Raw genomic sequence first — 18,891 nt, 5'->3', positions numbered from 1 at the left:
TAACTCATATCTGCAAAGTTTTTCTGGTTTACACTCTGACCAGATTTTGCTTTTTACAGGTTTTTTCATGCAGTTCTTGCTTTGCACTTTGTTAGCTGCTTCTTGGCGCGGTATAAAAGTGCGTTTTTTTAATTAAATAAATTAGTTGTGAAATAATAGTGAAATAAGAAAAAGAGGTCTTCCTTTCCTTTCTGTGGTCATCTGGTTAGCACTTCCCTTTTGAGATGAAGTGCTAAACTAGAGCAGGGAGCAAAGATATGCGCTACTTGCCGCTCTTCGCCCAAAAGGGAAAGGGCATGTGCGCGAAGAATACCTATGGTCGGCAAGGGAAGTTGTGCACATGGCACTGAAAATGCATGAAAAAACCTAAGAAGGCACTTTCATTCCCAGGTGTTTCCAGCAATGCACTGAGTACCCATGCAACTTCCACGTTTCCTGACCGGGTAGCTCTATACTGATCCACGAGCACACTTACCTTAACGGAAAACGTGGAAGTTGCATGGGTACGCAATGCATTGCTGGAAACACCTGGGAATGAAAGTGCCTTCTTAGGTTTCTTAATGCATTTTCAGTGCCATGTGCGCCGACCATAGGTATTCTTCGCGCACGCACGTGCCCTTTCCTTTCTTTTCGTGGCTGTGCAATAATCGACCGTATCCCTTCTGGACAAAGAGTGGCAAGTAGTGCAGCTATGCCCCACAGCGTGTTTTACCACAGCTCCTAACCTAGCCTGTGTTCCACCACTGTGGCTGCTCACAACCAGACAGACATGCAAATGCTCCGTTGTGCAGCTCCTCACTAAGTCACACAAGTGTCACTGCTCAAGTTGACAGCTGACACAATGATTGAACACACATGCAGCGTGGCCCTTCAAAAGGGTGCATGCAAGCAGGAGGACTGCACAGGCTGTGAAGAAAGGGCAGACGAGAACAGGGCCACAGCTGCGCTCCTCAGAACGATCCCTGACCCAGCCCTGCAGGCGCATCCTCATGCAGCATGCTCAGCTCCAGGAGTGCACCCAGTTTCATACATCAATGTGCAAAAGTAGGGAAGTAGTCCGCATGAAAAAATAATGGGAGCAGTGTTACTTCGCTCTTGCATTGGGTCAGCAACAGCAGTAAGGATGCATTTATCAAGCAGGCAAAGCATTTATTATCTTTTGCACTACTTTTTGATCACAGATGTAGGCAGTGCAAATAACAGCTCTCACAGAGCAGCATCTGATGTATGAAACAGAGTTTAGATACCAAGAAGTTCACTAAAAATCGACAAACGGGACACCATCAGGATTTATGACCTGGAGTAATTAAAGAAATAAATGGAAAATGGCAAAAATGATGAGAAGCCCATAAAGGTTAAAAGGTGACTGCTTATCCTTTATACGCAGTCTTCTGCGTAGCTCTCCCTGTCTGTTCACAATGCATCAGGAAGTCCAATTTCAATTTCTCATACAAGTTTTTCATGTGAAGCACAAAAAAGTTTTAAAAGCCAGGTTCCTATGCTCCACTTATGAGAAAACAGTGGCTCCCTTTTCTACACAGTTGTTGGTTGTTTAGCTGCATGACTGTGTGCACAGTGATGGTAGAGACGAGTCAATATAGCCGGTTGAAACGTACAGCACTGCAGCCGTAGTGCTGTACTTCCAATAGCTAAAGTAATGCATGAAGCTATATGTATTCTCCGCCTTATTAAATTGTCACAAACTTGTTCTCATAGCGAACAGCTAACTCTTACTTGGAGGAGGAGGAAGTCCCAAAAAGGATTGATCTCAAGATACAGGCATCACAACTGTAGTCATTAAACACTGCACAACACCTGACAGTTGGCCCACAGCTTTGATGGGCACAGACAAATGCTACAAAACTGGCAGTGCGTTCACTGTAGAGAGGTTCTGCTCAACATCGAGCCGTAATGCTCAGTTGCAACAAGCAGCTAAGTTAATTTTGCAAGCACAGACGAGTTTACAACTGTCCTGAACACTTTGAAATTCAACACATTTGGCTCTTGATTTTTTTTTTTTTCAAAACTGAAGTGACTGAGTGCAAATAACAACCATCTGGCCCACAGGCCTACCTTGTGCTGTTGATGGCCATAGCTGCATTACTCATGGCATTCATGCATTTTCTCTCTGTAACAGCAGACGTACTCCCCACAGTGTTTTTGGGAGTTAAGTGATTGCTGCAAAGTGCACTGCTAACATATCGGCACAGCTGAAATGGTGCAGTCCATTATAACTGAATGTAAGTGCTACCAGACACCCTGGGCACATTTGCGATGGCTTAATGTGATGCAAGCATGAAGTGCTAATCGCCAGACCAGGGAAACCCACAATGCTATGCACTTTGCAAGTGGCTACCATCTCTTCTTACGCTGCCTAACAGTGCTCATGACAGAGACACTCATACGGAAAGAGGCATCCACCTGCAACTCAATGTGCATACAGGCAACAAAGAAGACTGAAAATGAGGTTACACTGTTCTGCTGCCTCTGGATGTCAGCGGTCGCCCCAGTCCTCAGCATGCACGCCTAATAGTTTATTCCAGCTAGTGATGCCAATGGGATTCAGAACCCCCCCCCAGCCAATTGTTGCCATCACTGGAGTGCATTCGAAGCGGGGCTCTGGATTCCGTCACTGGGAATATGCCACAAGAACAGCGGTGGTGACATGCAGCTCAGGACCTGGGTTGCATGTTGTAGATGAGGTTGTTGGCACGGCGACGACGCTCGCGGGCCTTGAAGGTCTCTCCAAGTAGCATGATGGCAGCCAACGTGTGGAAGAAGAAGGCGACCACGGCCAGGGCGTAGGCCCACGACAGGTGGTTGTACTTGGGGTACTGCAGCCAGGAGCGCTCAAAGCACATGCCTCCAAAGACCGCCACTGACAGGAACACCGGCAACGCTGGGCACACGGGAGCACAGGCACTCTCGACTACAATGCATCATGACCGAAAGGCTCTTTTGTTTTGTTGTTCCAACTCTAAGATGCAAAATTTGGACATCATATCACTGCAAATGGAAATGATATTCACCTGCAAGTCTGAGCACAGGAAACAAAAAACCCAAACGAAACGACTTTATGCTACGATTATTCAGGTTTTTAATCGCACAAGGGCAGCTTTGGCGAAACAGTGCCAAGGCACAAGGTAGTTTGGTCTGCTCAAAGTGGGGTCAGAGGCTCCCATCAGTTAGAAGTACGGAAAGCTGAGCAAGCTGGTTACTGTTATCCATGGTAGAACAGCGCGGAAAAAACACGAGGACAGAACAAACATGACGACACGAGCGCTGACTTTCAACTGGTGATTTATTACGCACATGTGTACATATACTATTCCCGCCAAACACTACACAGAACAAAAAATATTCAAGAAACACTGCGTCATCACTGAACACATTAAATCTACCTTGCTGAAAATGCATGCTCCAAACAGGTGATTTCGTGGTTAGCCAATGATAATGAGGGCTTGCTAATGCATGCTGCACCCCCCTTGTCAATTATGATATGCCTCTACTAGTTCCCTTACTATCTGATCTTTATGTTCGAAGATGACGGATGTCTGATGAAGCAAAGGGGCGCATGTGTGCTTAGGTTGCCTGCAGTGCAGCGCCAAATTCGAACCGGCTGCCCTGTCCAAAGAATTGTGATGCTCCATCAGGCGTTCGTTAAGACATCGCCCAGTCTGGCCAGCATACCACCCACCGCATGAAAGGGGGATCTTGTATACTACACCTTCGACGCACTCAACCCTCCTCTCTGCGTGTGCTGTGGTACAACCACCACCTATCGTCCTTCCTAGTAGGGACTCTCGCTTCCGCTGCACAGCTCGGCAAATGTTGCTTAATTTTCTGCGAGACGAAAATACAACATCAACTTTCAATTTTCGCCCCACTTTCTTCAGACGGTGTGATAATGCATGGACGTAAGGGATGACAGCAATCTTCCGGCGATTCGAGACCTCATCTTCCTGAGGAGCACGCTTATGCTCCGATTTGATTTTGGCCATCAGCCTTTCGCATAACCTTCCGATAGTTGCCTCAGGAAAACCAGCGTCCTTAAGCCTAAAAATCTGGCCTTGCACACCTTCCTCAATGATATGGACATACGATTTGTTGAGGGCGGCGCGAACACAAGGCAGGGCGATGCCATCCCTTACCAGCTTAGAGTGCCCAGACTGAAAGCTGAGTAGGGGCTTGACGGAACGAGGCGAATACAGCCAGCAAACATGTCCGGGCTCAAGTCTCAGCTCCACATCCGAGAACTGTATCCTACCTTGGTTAACGGTCTCCGTGGTGAAAGCAAGTCCTTGGCCATTTCTGACAAATGTGTTCACGACATCTTGCGTGCATCCTTCGTTTTCAGGGACGATTACCTCGTTTTTGTTGAAAACGAAGGATGCACGCAAGATGTCGTGAACACATTTGTCAGAAATGGCCAAGGACTTGCTTTCACTACGGAGACCGTTAATTAAGGTAGGATACAGTTCTCGGATGTGGAGCTGAGACTTGAGCCCGGACATGTTTGCTGGCTGTATTCGCCTCGTTCCGTCAAGCCCCTACTCAGCTTTCAGTCTGGGCACTCTAAGCTGGTAAGGGATGGCATCGCCCTGTCTTGTGTTTGCGCCACCCTCAACAAGTCGTGTGTCCATATCATTGAGGAAGGTGTGCAAGGCCAGATTTCTAGGCTTAAGGACGCTGGTTTTCCTAAGGCAACTATCGGAAGGTTATGCGAAAGGCTGATGGCCAAAATCAAATCGGAGCATAAGCGTGCTCCTCAGGAAGATGAGGTCTCGAATCGCCGGAAGATTGCTGTCATCCCTTACGTCCATGCATTATCACACCGTCTGAAGAAAGTGGGGCGAAAATTGAAAGTTGATGTTGTATTTTCGTCTCGCAGAAAATTAAGCAACATTTGCCGAGCTGTGCAGCGGAAGCGAGAGTCCCTACTAGGAAGGAGGATTGGTGGTGGTTGTACCACAGCACACGCAGAGAGGAGGGTTGAGTGCGTCGAAGGTGTAGTATACAAGATACCTCTTTCATGCGGTGGGTGGTATGTTGGCCAGACTGGGCGATGTCTTAAAGGGACACTGAGGAGAACTCTAACATTTTTTTTTGTTAGCAAAATCTGATAGTTCGGCATTTCATTGCTTTGTTGCCGCTTGTCCGGGCGCGAAAGATGCATTTATTTCGAAGAAATTTGGATTCGAAGATGAAAAAGTTTTTCCCGCCACTGTGATTCAAACTCAGGGAACTCTTATGACGTCTCAGAACGGAGTGACGTGATACATGACGTAAACGCAGACTCCGTGATTTCTGACGGCTAGCGGTGCGGTGCGCAACCTTCTTTTGCCAGCCTCAGAGATTCGTGGCTTCCATGAAGTAAGAAAAATTCCTCCAAGGTGGCGCCTCTTGTCCTAGGAAGTCATCACGCTTGTCTGTGGCGGCGACACCTGTACTTTGGCTCTTGCTATTTTCTACATTACAAGAGCTTTGTTTTCAGTAAGAGTGGCGTTTTTGTGATCAGGAGCTGCTATTCTATCGATACAAGCCAACTTCAGTTTCTCCTCAGTGTCCCTTTAACGAATGGCTGAGGGAGCATCACAATTCTTTGGACAGGGCAGCCGGTTCGAATTTGGCGCTGCACTGCAGGCAACCTAAGCACACGTGCGCCCCATTGCTTCATCAGACATCCGTCATCTTCGAACATAAAGATCAGATAGTAAGGGAACTAGTAGAGGCATATCACATTGACAAGGGGGGTGCAGCATGCATTAGCAAGCCCTCATTATCATTGGCTAACTACGAAATCACCTGTTTGGAGCATGGATTTGCAGCAAGGTAGATTTAATGTGTTCAGTGATGATGCAGTGTTTCTTGAATATTTTTTGTTCTGTGTAGTGTTTGGCGGGAATAGTATATGTACACACGTGCGTAATAAATCACCAGTTGAAAGTCAGCGCTCGTGTCGTCGTGTTTGTTCCGTCCTCGTGTTTTTTCCGCGCTGTTTTACCATGGCTCCCATCAGTAGTGGGGGGAAAAGTTTACTCAGCTCCATGGTGATGTGTTTTTATTTACTGTCAGCCACAGTCTGTGTGTCCATCTGAAGGATGCTACAGCCTGACAAACTAAACGTGCTGAGGTTGTGCTGACCATAGGTGCCCAAGAGCAGCCCTGATGTTTATGCCCCTAGAGGCTGCCACTGCTGCCCAGGACCGGAGGATGCAAGCACAGTGTACGAGATTAGGTGCAACAGAGCCCCTACCAGTGATGGCCTCCAGGATGAATGCGCCCAGCAGGAAGATGATCTCGTAGCGCAGCATGTAGCGCATCAGCACCACACTCAGCAGCACCAAGGCCGCCAGGGCGAACATAAGCGCAAACGTCATCATGCTCTGCACAAACATGAGCCAGCCGGGCAGGAGCCAGTCGCGGATGTTCTGGTAGGTGTACGAGTGCACCCAGTGACATCCGTCAAAGGTCTCGTCATACTGGTAGGACGGGTGCCGGTAGTTGCGGAAACACACGTCCCACAGGCCCAGTCGCACAAACTCCATGTGGGCCTCCTCGTAGCTCTCCAGCCAGTAGGGGCTGGCAAAGCTCACCAGCAGCACCAGTGTGGCCAGGTACGCCACCAGGCCCGCACCCAGCAGCAAGCCTGACGCCGGCGGGTACCGGTACACCTGGCCGCCACCACTCGATGACTTCTCCATCCTCCTGACCTGCCACCATTATTTCGGGAGAGGGAACAACCAGTGACCTTGCTTCTCAGCCAAAAATTTCAAGGGTGCTTGTGTTTTGACATTCTGGACATTACACAAACACGGCAACCATTTCCAGCCACTATTTTGGCCATTCGATGCACGTAAAAGGTATCCAAAAACTGCCATGACAGGACCACTGCATCCCATGACTACACCCTGCACGTGGCCCACCTCTCGCTTCGTGCAACCTGTGCCGTCACCGGGTGGGCGGCGTGGTCTTGGGACGCACCAAGAGCTTCAAAGTGCCTTTTATCAGAAGCCACATGTAGCCAGGAGGTGAGAGCCCTAAGACATGACGTGGGTTCAACATGCGCAGCATGCACTTTGGACACTGCTCACGAAAGTGCTACCCAGGAGTATCAGGAAATTTGTGTCTACATAAGTGACAGACACAGTGGGACAGCATTTACGACAGCCAGTGCAATGTTCTAAGAAAGAAACATCAGCATAAAACTCGCTGCCAGTGAAAGCCATACAGGTTTCAGTTCTTTATTTTTATTTCACAAAATCAACAAATATTTGCTGGATGAGGTTCACTGGTCACTGACCAAGGTCAACAAAAGAATGACATTTCGGGAGCGCTACGGCTCCCTTGTTCACAATGAACAACCAGCTGGACGTCCCGGGCTTTTTGTAGCGGTTACTATTGTTCCGAGGCATTTCGCGTAGATAGGGTGCAACGTGCCGTCACATTTATTTATTGTGTTTGGCGTAGTCTGGATGATTAATGACTCGAGATTTCGGCGGGCTGATACATTCTTTTCCGTTGTCACTATATCTGCTTCATCCCAGTTAATTTCGTGACCAGTCTCTTGCGCATGCTCCGCGATTGCGTTCGTTGTCACTTTTCCTTTTCGTACATCGTACTGATGTTCTTGATTCCTGACCAGACGGTATGTCGTCGAACCCTCGACTACAACAAATATTTGCTGTTACTTCTGTACTGTTTTGTCCATTTCGAACTTTTTTTTTTCCTGTGAAAGGGTTCCAGAAACAATTGGCTGTGACAAAGCCCAAAATATTTTCTTTAACCAATAAAAATTAAGTCGATATTAAATGTTATAGTTGTGATGTTTTCCTCACCATAATGCAGTGTGCAAAAACAACAATTTCTAAGAAAGGTGTATTCTGATGGGAAATAAAAACTCGTTTCATTTATTCCAATGCTGTTCACCAGCTGTTTACAGGAGGTATTCAAAGACCTGGACTGGTGGTGGTGATGGTGGTGGAAACATTTACTGCCAAGCACAGAGAGGGGCAAACCCCCTAACATGACACGAGGCAACACTTAGGGGGCTGCCCTTACAGGGCAAAGGACAGCCCTTGGAGGGCTATCCGCTTCAGGGCGTCGGTAATTATCCGGCGCTGGTCAGCAGCAGCGGAGCTGGCCAGGAGAGTCTCCCAGTATGACTCCGCCGTGGTGGGGGATGGAGGGTGTGGGAAGGCAGGACATGTGAGGAGGACATGAAGGAAGTCTCCCGGTTTCCCGCAGAGCTTACAAGAAGAAAGGAATTGACCGGGGTAGTGGGCATGAAGGACAGTAGGGTAGGGAGCAGTTCGGGTCTGGAGTTGGCGCCAGTGGGAGGCCTGGATTAAGGTTAGGGAGGGAGCCGGCGGTGCCTGAACGCGCCGGGTATCTCGGTAGTAGTTAAGAATATGTTTGAACGTAAGCAGACACTCCTGGAATGGTGGAGGAGGTCCAACTTCGGCCCGTAAAGTGAGACCTCAGGCGAGGGAGTGGACCTCCTCGTTACCTGGGAGGCCTGCATGTGCGGGGGTCCAGATAAGGGTTATGGGTGGGTGGGGTGCCAGAAGTGTAGAAGCCGAGCCGTAGTGCAGTATATCAGGCCTTTGGCGAAATTGGATAGGGCGGATTTTGTGTCGGAGATAATTCTGGTGGCAGAGGTGGAGATGAGAGCGAGTGCAATGGCCGCTTCCTCTGCAATTTCCGATGAGCCTGTGCTGACGGATCCTGATGCGATTAGTCGGGCCTGACAATTAGCGACGACGAGAACCATGCGGGAGCCCGACGAGTACGCTGCCGTGTTCACGTAGGCTACCTTGGAACTGTTGCCATAGAGCTTGTGCAGGGCTTTGGCGCGGGCTGCCCTGCGTTCTCCGTCGTGCTCGGGGTGCATGTTCTTAGGGATTGGAAGGATGATGAGATGGGAACGTAGGTCTGGAGGTAGGGGAACCCCCTCGGTACGATCGGTGATCGGGGTGATGCCTAGCTGACAGAGTAGAGTGCGGCCTGCCGTGGTACTCGACAGGCGAGCCAGCTGTGCTGTTAGGGTGACTTCTGCCAGCTCGTCAAACGTGTTGTGGGTATCGAGGTTGAGGAGCCGGGCAGTAGAGGTGCTGGGGTTAGGCGGAGGGCAACCTTCGTGCAGCTCCTGAGGAGCGCGTTGATGCAGTCCCGCTCCTTCTGCTTTAGAGGGAGGTAGGAGAATGAGTACGCCGTGCGGCTCGTGATGTAAGCTTGGGTGAGGCGGAGAGTGTTCCGCTCTCGCAGACCCGCGCGCTGGTTCGCCACGCGCCGAATGAGACGGGTGGCTTGCTGGGCTTGGGTCTGGAGAGTTTGGATGGTGTTGCCATGCGCGCCATGGGAGTGAAGGACGAGGCCCAGGATGCGAATCTTGGAGACCAGGGGAATGGGGTGGTTTCCTAGAGTGAGTGAGATGGGAGGGTTGGCGGGGTCGTGCGGCCTGGGGCGGTAGAAGAAGAGTTCTGATTTAGAAGGGGAGCAGGCTAGGCTGCGAGCGTGTGAGTCGATGATGTTGAGGACCGACTGTAGGTTTTGTTCCATGTCGGTATCACTGCCTCGATTAGCCCAGATAGTGATGTCTTCAGCATAGAGGCTGAAATGTATGTCGGGTATTTGGGCAAGTTGGTGGGGGAGTTGGAGAAGGGCTATATTAAAGAGGATAGGAGACAGTACAGCACCCTGAGGGGTTCCCCGCGCTCCCAGTGAGACACCGGACAGCCAGTGGTCGCCCATGGTGAGTGTGGCTGTTGCTCGGAGAGGAAATCGCGGACGTAATTGTACATCCGCGGGCCTACGCCTAGGGCATGGAGGCCTTTTTAGGAATGGCTGCGTGGGTAACGTTATCGAAAGCTTTTGTTAGGTCAACGTCGAGGATAGCCTTGGTGTCGCCCGCGGGGGAATCAAGGATGTGGTGCTTGAGTTGTAGAAAGACATCCTGGGTGGGCAAGCCCCGGTGGAAACCAAACATGCACGAAGGCATAAGGTTGTTGTTCTCCAAATACCGGCTGAGCCGGGTCTGGAGAATGCGCTCCATGAGCTCGCCCACACATGACGTAAGAGAGATGGGACGGAGGTTAGCAGGGAGAAGTGGTTTGCCGGATTTGGGAATAAAGACAACTTTGGAGTCTTTCCACTGAGATGGGAGGCCGCCGCGCAGCCAGCATTCATTGAAGTAGTCGGTTAGGGCGTTGACGGAGGGGGAATCGAGGTTGCAGAGTGCCTTGTGCACTCCGTCGGGGCCAGTAGCTGAGGATGCATTGAGACGCTGAAGTTCTGCCCTCACTTCCGCCTCGGTGATCGGTTGGTCGAGAAAGTCATTGGGGGAGCTTTTGTAGTCAGTATGGTCTGCGGAGGGATATGCGGGGAAGTAGATATCACGAAGCTCCTCGAGGAGTTCCTGCGGGGAGACCTCGGATGTCTGTATGAGCTTTACGAGGTCGTGTTTCTAGTGTGTCTTGGACCGAGTCGAATCAATGAGATGGCAGAATAGGTTCCAGGTCTGGTGCAGGCTCATGTTGCCGTTCAGCTTGTTACAGAGAGATTCCCAATTTTGGTGAGACAGAGTTGCAGCATGCGTCTCAATCTTGTTGAGCCGGGCCAGCCGGCGTCTGAGTGTTCTATTCCAGCGCAGACACCGCCACCTCTATTCGAGACCTGCCTTGGCCTCCCATAGGTGCAGGAGACGGGAATCCATCGCGTCTGCAGGGCAGTCCTCTGGGAGTTGGCGAGTCACGGCGGGCACGTCACGCTGGAGTTGGTCACATGTCTGAGATGGTGTGTAGAGTGCGGGCTGCTCAAGAGGTGCGAAACGAGTCCCACTTCGTGATGGTAGCATCACGAGAGGGTCCATGTGTTGGGCCTGCTTGTAGGAGAATCTCGATAATGTAGTGATCAATACCCAAATTCTCCTGGGTGTTGCACCACGCAGCATGAGGGAGGCGGTGGGTGAAGGTGAGGTCAGGAGTAGTGTCTGCGCAGAAGCTGTTCCCGGTGCGAGTAGGCGTGGTGGGGCCTGTGAGAAGGGAGAAGCCGGCCTGCTAAGCTGCGAGCCATACCCTGTGCCCCTTGTGGTTGGCTGTGTAGCCCCAGGCCATGCGGGGCCGTTGAAGTCCCCTACAATCACGAGGCGGCATTTGTGTGTGGCTCGCTTGGCAAGCGTGAATAGTCGGTCGTGTCACAGGCACTTCAGGTGGCTGTATATGTTGAGGATGAAGAGACTAGTATCCTGAGTGCGCTGTGGCACGAGTTCAATGAGGAGATGATCTATTTCAGGGACGTCTAAGGGGTGGGAGATAGTAGTGAGCGCACGGCGTACAAGAAATGCAACCCGAGGGGGTGTAGGAGAAAAGGGGACAACGGGCACGTAGCTGGGTTAGGTGAGGGGATTGGAGGGCTCTTGCAGCACGAGCACATCGGGGCCATCTGCCCGAGCCAGGAACTGGTGAAGCAGCCCCCGCTTGAAACCAAAGCCTCGACAGTTCCACTGCCAGATGGTGAGGCTAGTGCGCGGTCTCGCCATCACTGAAGCTGTCATTTGCCGTGGAGGAGTTAGAGACGGTGTGGAGCCGGGCTTTTTAGGCCGCATGGCAGCACAGGCTGTCGCGTGGCGAGCCTCTTGTTCCTTAAATCGCTCGTCAATTTGGTGAGCAAATTCGTCTAGACGGGTAGTGACGTCGGTGAATTGATTTGTGAAGGCCTGGATGGCCGTCTGCACCACGGCCTGAATTCTCGCCTCCATGAGTTCGAAATTGGGAGGCAGGGCTGGCGTTCCCTCGGTCGGGGTTGGTGTGGTCAGGGAGGTAGTGGGTGTTGCGGCCCGTTTCTTGGCTGGCGGTTCGCGAGTAGGGAGAGGTGGCGGTGGAAGAGTGGGGGTAGGGGCAGGTGGGGTCGCTAGTGTCGGGGTAGGGGTTTGGGCCTGCTGGTGGGCATGCAGCTCTTCATAGAGGGGGTTGGCGGAGTCCTGGGAAACTACGCCTAACCAGCTCACCTCATTGGTGCAGCAGCAAAGTGCCTGGGCAGGTGGTCTCGGTGGGACTGTAGGTAGTGGTGGCCTGGTTCCAGTCCAGGAGCGGGACCGGGCCTTGGGCTTGTTAGGGGTGGACGGCTGTTTTGGTGCAGAAGGCTGCAGCACAGGAAAGGACTTCGATGTGAGCTGCGGGGCCTGGGGCTTGCGGGTCGGGGAGCGGCTGCGGTGTTGGGGTGGAGCTTGTCTGGCTGGCGTTTGCCTCGGCGGCTCGCTTGGCATCCCAGTACCTCTTTTTGTCGAGGTATGGAGTGCGGAAGCGCGCCTTCACGTTTTGTCCGCCGTCAGAAGTGCTTTACCGCAGACCTTGCATTGCGGCGCGCAGGAATGGTCCTCAGGGGGTTCGACTTGGTCGCAGCCTGGACAGCGGCGTTGCTTCGGAGCCGGGCACACATCCCCACAGTGGCCGAGTGCGCCGCAGTTACGGCAGAGATCGATCTTGTTTTTGAAGAGGTAGCACTTGTAGAGTACAGAGGAGTAGTAGATGTGCTTGTTCGAAGAGGATGATGATGGACTCTGTCGAGCCCATGTGTCTAAAGTCAAGGATGGGAGGGTTCCGCTCCTGACTGAGACGGTCTTTGATGTCTTCGTATGAGTGGTCGAGAGGGACCCTGTGGACCATGCCGCGGGCGCAGTCCTCCGGTGCCGCTTGGTAGGAGTATATGTCGTAGGCGGTGCCTTTGATCAGTATGGACTTGATATCGAGGTAGCGGAGTCTGCGCTGCAGGTCGGGTGTGTTGATAAGGATGAGATATTGGAGGGTGTTGATGATGACTGTGTTGGGCTTGGCCTCTTGAGGTCCGAGGCGGGTTGCTTGCAGAATGGCATCGCGAAGCACAACGCCGTTCACTGTCGGAAGGTTGAGGCCGCCACGGGGACAGAGGATGATCTTATGGTCGTTGATGAGGAGCTTGGGGTGCCGTAGGGAAGACAGTTGGGGCGGCCAGGGCTTAAGGCAGATTCGGAGTAACGGTGGGAGGGGGTTTGCGATTGGAGCTTCGCTTGTCGTGCGCTGATTGCCAGCCGTTAGTAGAGGTAAGTTCCGAGGGAGATATGTCTTCTCCCTCTATTACAATGGGTTCCATGCCGCCGTCGAGGCACCGACGCACTGGTGGTCCGAACGCGAAGCTGTGCCTCTAGCGGCGTTCGGTATCGGCGGCTGCTGCGCAGCAAGGCTTAGCCTCAGCACAGCGGGGTGATGAAAACATATGGACTTGCCTCTTAATGTGGTGGTCCAAATCAGGAAAGGTTGGTATCGGCAGGTTCCTGACGAGAAGCGGAGGCTGATGACACTAGTTTCAGATGGCTGGGATGAGTAAATCCGGTCGTAAAGGACAAAGTTTGTGGAGCGCATGTGAAGCGCGTCCGCTCACCCGGCCTCCAAATGTCGTTTTTCAGAGACCTGGACTGGGAGCAGTTGTGGATAAGGGTTAATGGGGAATACCGAAGCAATCTGCGATTCGCTCATGACATCACCTTGCTGAGCCACCCAGGAGATGAAGTGCAAAGCATGATCACTGACTTGGGCAGGCAGAACAGGACGATGAGTCTAAAAATTAATATCTAAGAATCCAAAGTGATGTTTGACAGTCTAGCAACAGAACAGCAGTTCACAACTGGTAGCGATGTGCTGGAAGTGGTAAGGGAATATATCTACTTAGGGCAGGTAGTGACCACTGATCCGGATCATGAGAGAAATAATTAGAAGGATAAGAATGGGGTGGAGCGCATAAGGCAGGTTCTCTCAGATCATGGACAGAGTTTACCAATATCGTTCAAGAAAAAAGTTTAAAACACCTGTATCTTACCGGTACTCACCTACTGGGCAGAATCGTGGAGGCTAAGGAAAAGGGTTCTGCTTAAGCTAAGGACAACACAGCGAGCTTTGAAAAGAAAAATGACAGGTGTAACATTAAAGAAAAAGGGCCTCATGAATACCTCCTGTAAACAGGTGGTGAATAGCATTGCCGAGGCCATGCCTCCCTGCCTAACACCCTTCCTTATTGGAATTTCATTGCTGGCTTTATGGAGGACTATAGTAGCTGTGCAACAATTACAGATATCTTCCAATATTTCTACATAAGCCTCATCTACACCATTCTGTAATGCCTGCATGACTGCTAAGGCCTCTACTGAGTCAAATGCTTTCTCGTAATGTATGAAGGCTATGTACAAAAGCATGGGCGCCGCCATATTTGGTCATATGACCATTAAGCCACTGCTGGTGTTCGGACATTCTCGTTTTGACAGCTGCCGGCGTGCTGGTGCCTGGCTGCAAGATGCTATTTCGGCTCTCGTTGTGGATAACGAGCTGTCGGACGGTATAAAAACATTGTGTGAGTGCGCATAGTATGCGCTGCTGCTGGAAAATGTTCAATGCACAGTGCGAGAGTGTGTTGCAATTTAATATGAGGCGTGTTCAGCTGCGGCAATAGCCTAGTGCTCTTGCACAGTGGCCAGCGAAGCTGATCTGTTCACGCAGCCACGGGTTGAAATACCAGTTCCGGATATTTATTTCATTTATTTTTATTTGCTTCTTTCAATTGACACAAACCCACAAACACCACAAGAACTTGCCCAGGGTTTGCCCATCAGAATACTGCTGTCACACTTATACGTGTTTAGTGCTATAAGAGTATTCACTGCTCAGCACTGTGCACGAGATTTAGAACCGCATGTGCGTGTGATCACCAGACGATTGCCCAGATATTACTTTAGCGTCCATTAACATTCTGGCTTCCAAAGGAAGGCTATGGATGTTGTTCAAAAGTCGCTTCAGGAGCTTAGCAACATTCAACTGTGCTCTCTTGCTAAGTATGACTGAAATCTGCTGCTGAGTTCAGCACCTGCAGATGTAGCCAGCCAGAATAAGCTGAAATATACAGTACTGCCATAATAAATTTTACCACTGCCCAGCAAAATAGCGTACCTCTGTAGGCCTTTGTATCGAGCGAGGGAATTGTCAAAACGCCTCCTCTGAGGACTGTCGCAAGCCAGTTCCGCTATCGCTTCCCCAGTGCTACAGCCAAATGCACATGACAGTGCAGTGAGCACTATGCATATGACTAGGAAGCACTTATTGCAAAGGTCTAAAAAAGCATCAATTATTCTATGTATTCGATCAGTTTGTTGAACGTGAGCAAAGTTACAGGCATGCATACAATGACTTTTCTCCTTCACAGGATGAATTATGAATGTGATCGTACTAATAACCACAAGGAGATGTTTTTTAGTACACTTCGAAAATAATGTGGTGACATTACAACAGTACAATATATTACTGCTGCAAAGGTATCATCAGCTCGTTCCACCATTCCCGCAGCTGCTATCAGCACTGAAAAGAGATGGTGCATGGGGTTTGTCATTTGCATCATAGAACAACACATTAACATTCTGTTCAGCCAGAAAGCAGCATGAACCCGCGAGACAGCTCATCGGAAAACGGCAGCTTGTGTCACGAAGTACACCATATTAAGCCCCTTATGTAATAAGCGCGTCCATTTTTGTGCTACTAGACCACAGGCACATTAGCTCTACATATTTATTCAACAAAACACATGACATCCATGCCACAGCCGGGTTTAAGAGTCACCTTACATACGTACACAAGCTGCGCAGCAGGAGTTCCCACTGTGCACCGATGCTGTCCAAAGACCAGGAATGGCAGCTGTCCCAGTGGCGCCACCTGTCGTGGACAGAATGAATTGCTCTCTGTAAATGGTCTATAGGGGTTGTTGGTTATATTCAGCACATTTCTGTATCAAGAGACTGGCAGTGTGAATATGGTCTGTTGTCGAGTAGCCTTTACGAAAGCCTGCCTGATCATTTGGCTGACTCTATTAACGATTACTTTAGTCAATACTTTGTCGGCAACAGAGAGTAAGCAGATCGGCCTATAGTTTTTCAAGTCCTTGATGTCCCCTTTCTTATGGATAAAGATGATGTTAGTGTTCTTTCAAGCTTCTGGTATGCTCGAGATCACAAAGCATTGTGCAAGCAGGGTGGCTAGTACCAAGAGGCGGCAGAAAGTAAGGTGGGCAGACAAAATAAATAAGTTCGGGTGGATAAGCCCAGCACAGGACAGCTGGTACAGGCATAGTCAGGCTGACGATGATAATGGATGGAATACTGACAAGTAAAAGGTCAAGATACCATGTACATAAAAAGAATAACCAAGGAAATGTAAGCTGGCTATACCATGCTCCCAGAATAAATATCAGTGTCTAAGCTAACCAAAAATGCAATTTCATTTATATCCATAAATGAAATTATGCTGAGCTGCTAATTCAACAAATAACTGAGTGTTTGCAACTCTACTTATATTGTCATGCAGACTAACGAACAGGCTTGAAATTAATTTCAGGACAGCCCAGCTGGCTATGGAAAGGAAAATGAAGGCTGTAACCTTAAAGGGACTATGCAATAAATTAACTGAGATTACGTAAAGCAGACAAGAGATAGGCATTTCATCACTCGTCACCCCAGTGCAAGAATTTTTGAGCTAGCATCAACAACAGCGAAGATATAGACGATTCAAAATTACACTCCTCCGCTCCCCCCTCAACTCAGACAGGGGGAGCACCAGAAAAAAATAAAGAAAACAGCTCTGGGACTGGGCCCCGCCCATGAATACGTCATCTGCTGACGTTTATTTTGCAACTTCCGGTTGTCGCTCCTAGCCCCCCAGCAGCAGCGTCGACGGCGTGGCGGCATCTCTCCGGTCTCTTCGTCTTCCTGGATTGCGGCGCGCGTCGGGTTTCTTTGCTCGTCATCTGTGGTAATCAGCTGTAATAAACCCACACCTCAAGGTGCGACTGCTCGCTCTAACGGCCGCGATGGGCATCGAGCCCTATGCGTGCGCATGAAGAGCCGTGCGAGTGGCTCCGGAACTCCCAACTGAAAGAGGCGGCAGAGGAAAATTGAAACCATGTGCGCGAAGGCAATGCCCTGGCTCGCGCTTGCCCGAGAGGGTCGCGCGGTGGCACGAGCAGACGATTTTCACGGCTACCGGAAGTGTGTCGTGACGTCGTGGCTGCCGTGGCTCCAGCGAATGAGAGCGTGTGGTGGCCTGGGGACGTCATTGGTAGTGTGACGCCTTTCTTCCACGATTTTAGTTCCAAAATCGGTCACTATGAGCACACCAATCGGCCCGCGAATTTTAAAAAACACGGTTTTTAAACGTTCATAATAAATTGCCAGCTCAGTTCTGAAGACCCATACTTGGTGTGAATGCTTCTTAGCATCATTTCTAAGCATTGAAAACATTTACAAGTGACTTTTTATTCGTTGCATAGTCCCTTTAACAGACAAGAGAGAGTGGGTCAGAGATAAAAGGCAAGTTCAAGAGGCTCTAAAGGGGGGCTCTCAATAAAGGTGTGGTATTCCTGGGATGTTAAAGGACACCACTTCACGAATATCCTACAGCAAGTATTTTTTCAATGCATTGTAGTCAAAATTTGAGTTCAAGTGTGTTTTCACATTTCCCTGTCCTCTCGACACTTTTTGCACGCTCCAAGGTTAGTGCTCCTGCGGCCTCCCGCCGCCAACACACATGAGGGATGAAGCTTCCTGATTAGCAATGCTGCTAACTGGCCATGGCAGCTGTGCAACACCTGAAAGTATCTAATCAACGGCAATCTCTACACAAAATTACACAGGAGCGTGCGAAGAAGGAGGGCTGCGCGGCTCAGGTGTTCATGACGAGAGAATGCGGTGACTGAGCGAGATTATGCACTCTCTTCAGAAGGCGTTCAGTGGTATTGTAGTTGAATTCAAGAAGAGGAAACGGATTGGGCATCACAGGGTCTGGTGGGTGGAAGAGATGAGCAAGTTTGTGGGGATACGGTGGCTGCAGCTGGCACAGGACTTAGTAGGACGAAGTTAGGCTGGTGGTGATGATTAATTACAGTAGTGCCACTGGCAAACCACGATTTAGAGCAGCTTGCCAATCAAGCATCAAATTTGGAAGCATAGTATAATAGTTTTTATGGTGCACCTTAGAGACATCATTATCAAAGCGCTTTATGTGCAACCAGTGGTGGGAATGGCCGCTTTGGAGCATACTTTGCAGTTGGCAAAAAATCAAGTTGGAGGAAGTTCCATCCTTTTTGTAGCTGATACACAGGCACCAGATGAAAATGAATTTGAGTATGAAGAACTAATTCCTGGTTGAGAAAACAGGCATATGCTATTAGAAAAACTGTAGCAGATGATAGGTGTAACACAAGAGAGGGAAGCACTACAAAGATGTGGGAGTAGGGCTGTTGATTATCCACAGCCAAAAAATCCCAAATGCAACACGTGGTAGGCACAAGAAAAACGGACTGGAAATAACTAAGATTCGGTACCGCAATAAAAACAGTTCTGTCCAGCTAAAAAAAGCAGTTACACAACATGGCACAGTATAATATTCAAGTAGCAAGCATAACAGAACACTGTCATGGTGATAGAACTGGTTACAGAAATGTTCAAATGTGCTGATCTACACAGCAGATAGTACACAACAGCATATGCAAAGAAAAGATTTGACTAGCACTGGTTATCATTGACATGTTAATTGCAAGAAAGCAAAACATGCTACACCTGCAACAGAAAAAAACAGTGGAAACTTCATTACAGGAAACAGGCATTCACTGTTATAAAAGGAGCCCCACACTGCGCCGGAATCGCACACGAAACACGAGAGGTGAAAAGCTCGCCTGGTTCAAGCTCACAATTCAAGGCTAAGATTGATGATCAGTGCGCCGTTGAAATCATACGAACTTCGCAGTGGCTTGCATGTTGCTTCATGGCATGGCATGTGCCTTCCGGCAGCAATTCTTTCGACTTTACAGCTCATCAGCTGTGCG

The 18,891-nt window shown here is 49.9% G+C and overlaps 2 protein-coding genes across 4 annotated transcripts in view; one reads left to right on the top strand and one right to left on the bottom strand.

Annotated features, from left to right (window-relative positions):
* LOC144127807 (uncharacterized) overlaps window positions 1-18,891 on the top strand; it is a 1,292,097-nt gene that overhangs the window by 782,052 nt on the left and 491,154 nt on the right. The window lies entirely within an intron of this gene.
* The window catches only part of pck (Claudin superfamily protein pickel), a 52,640-nt gene that overhangs the window by 16,983 nt on the left and 16,766 nt on the right, over window positions 1-18,891 (bottom strand). For both annotated transcript variants that reach the window (XM_077660743.1, XM_077660744.1), the window contains exons 2-4: window positions 15,649-15,728; window positions 6,257-6,713; window positions 2,680-2,899 (exon numbers count right to left, since the gene is read on the bottom strand). In XM_077660743.1, the coding sequence (XP_077516869.1) occupies window positions 2,680-2,899; window positions 6,257-6,704 (668 nt within the window). In that variant the 5' untranslated portion in view covers window positions 6,705-6,713; window positions 15,649-15,728. The remainder of the gene's footprint in view (window positions 1-2,679; window positions 2,900-6,256; window positions 6,714-15,648; window positions 15,729-18,891) is intronic.

The sequence above is a fragment of the Amblyomma americanum genome, chromosome 4, assembly GCF_052857255.1.
Source record: "Amblyomma americanum isolate KBUSLIRL-KWMA chromosome 4, ASM5285725v1, whole genome shotgun sequence".
Taxonomy (NCBI): Eukaryota; Metazoa; Arthropoda; class Arachnida; order Ixodida; family Ixodidae; genus Amblyomma; species Amblyomma americanum.
Note: the sequence above shows the minus strand (reverse complement) of the source record. Positions and strands in the feature narration are given on the sequence as shown.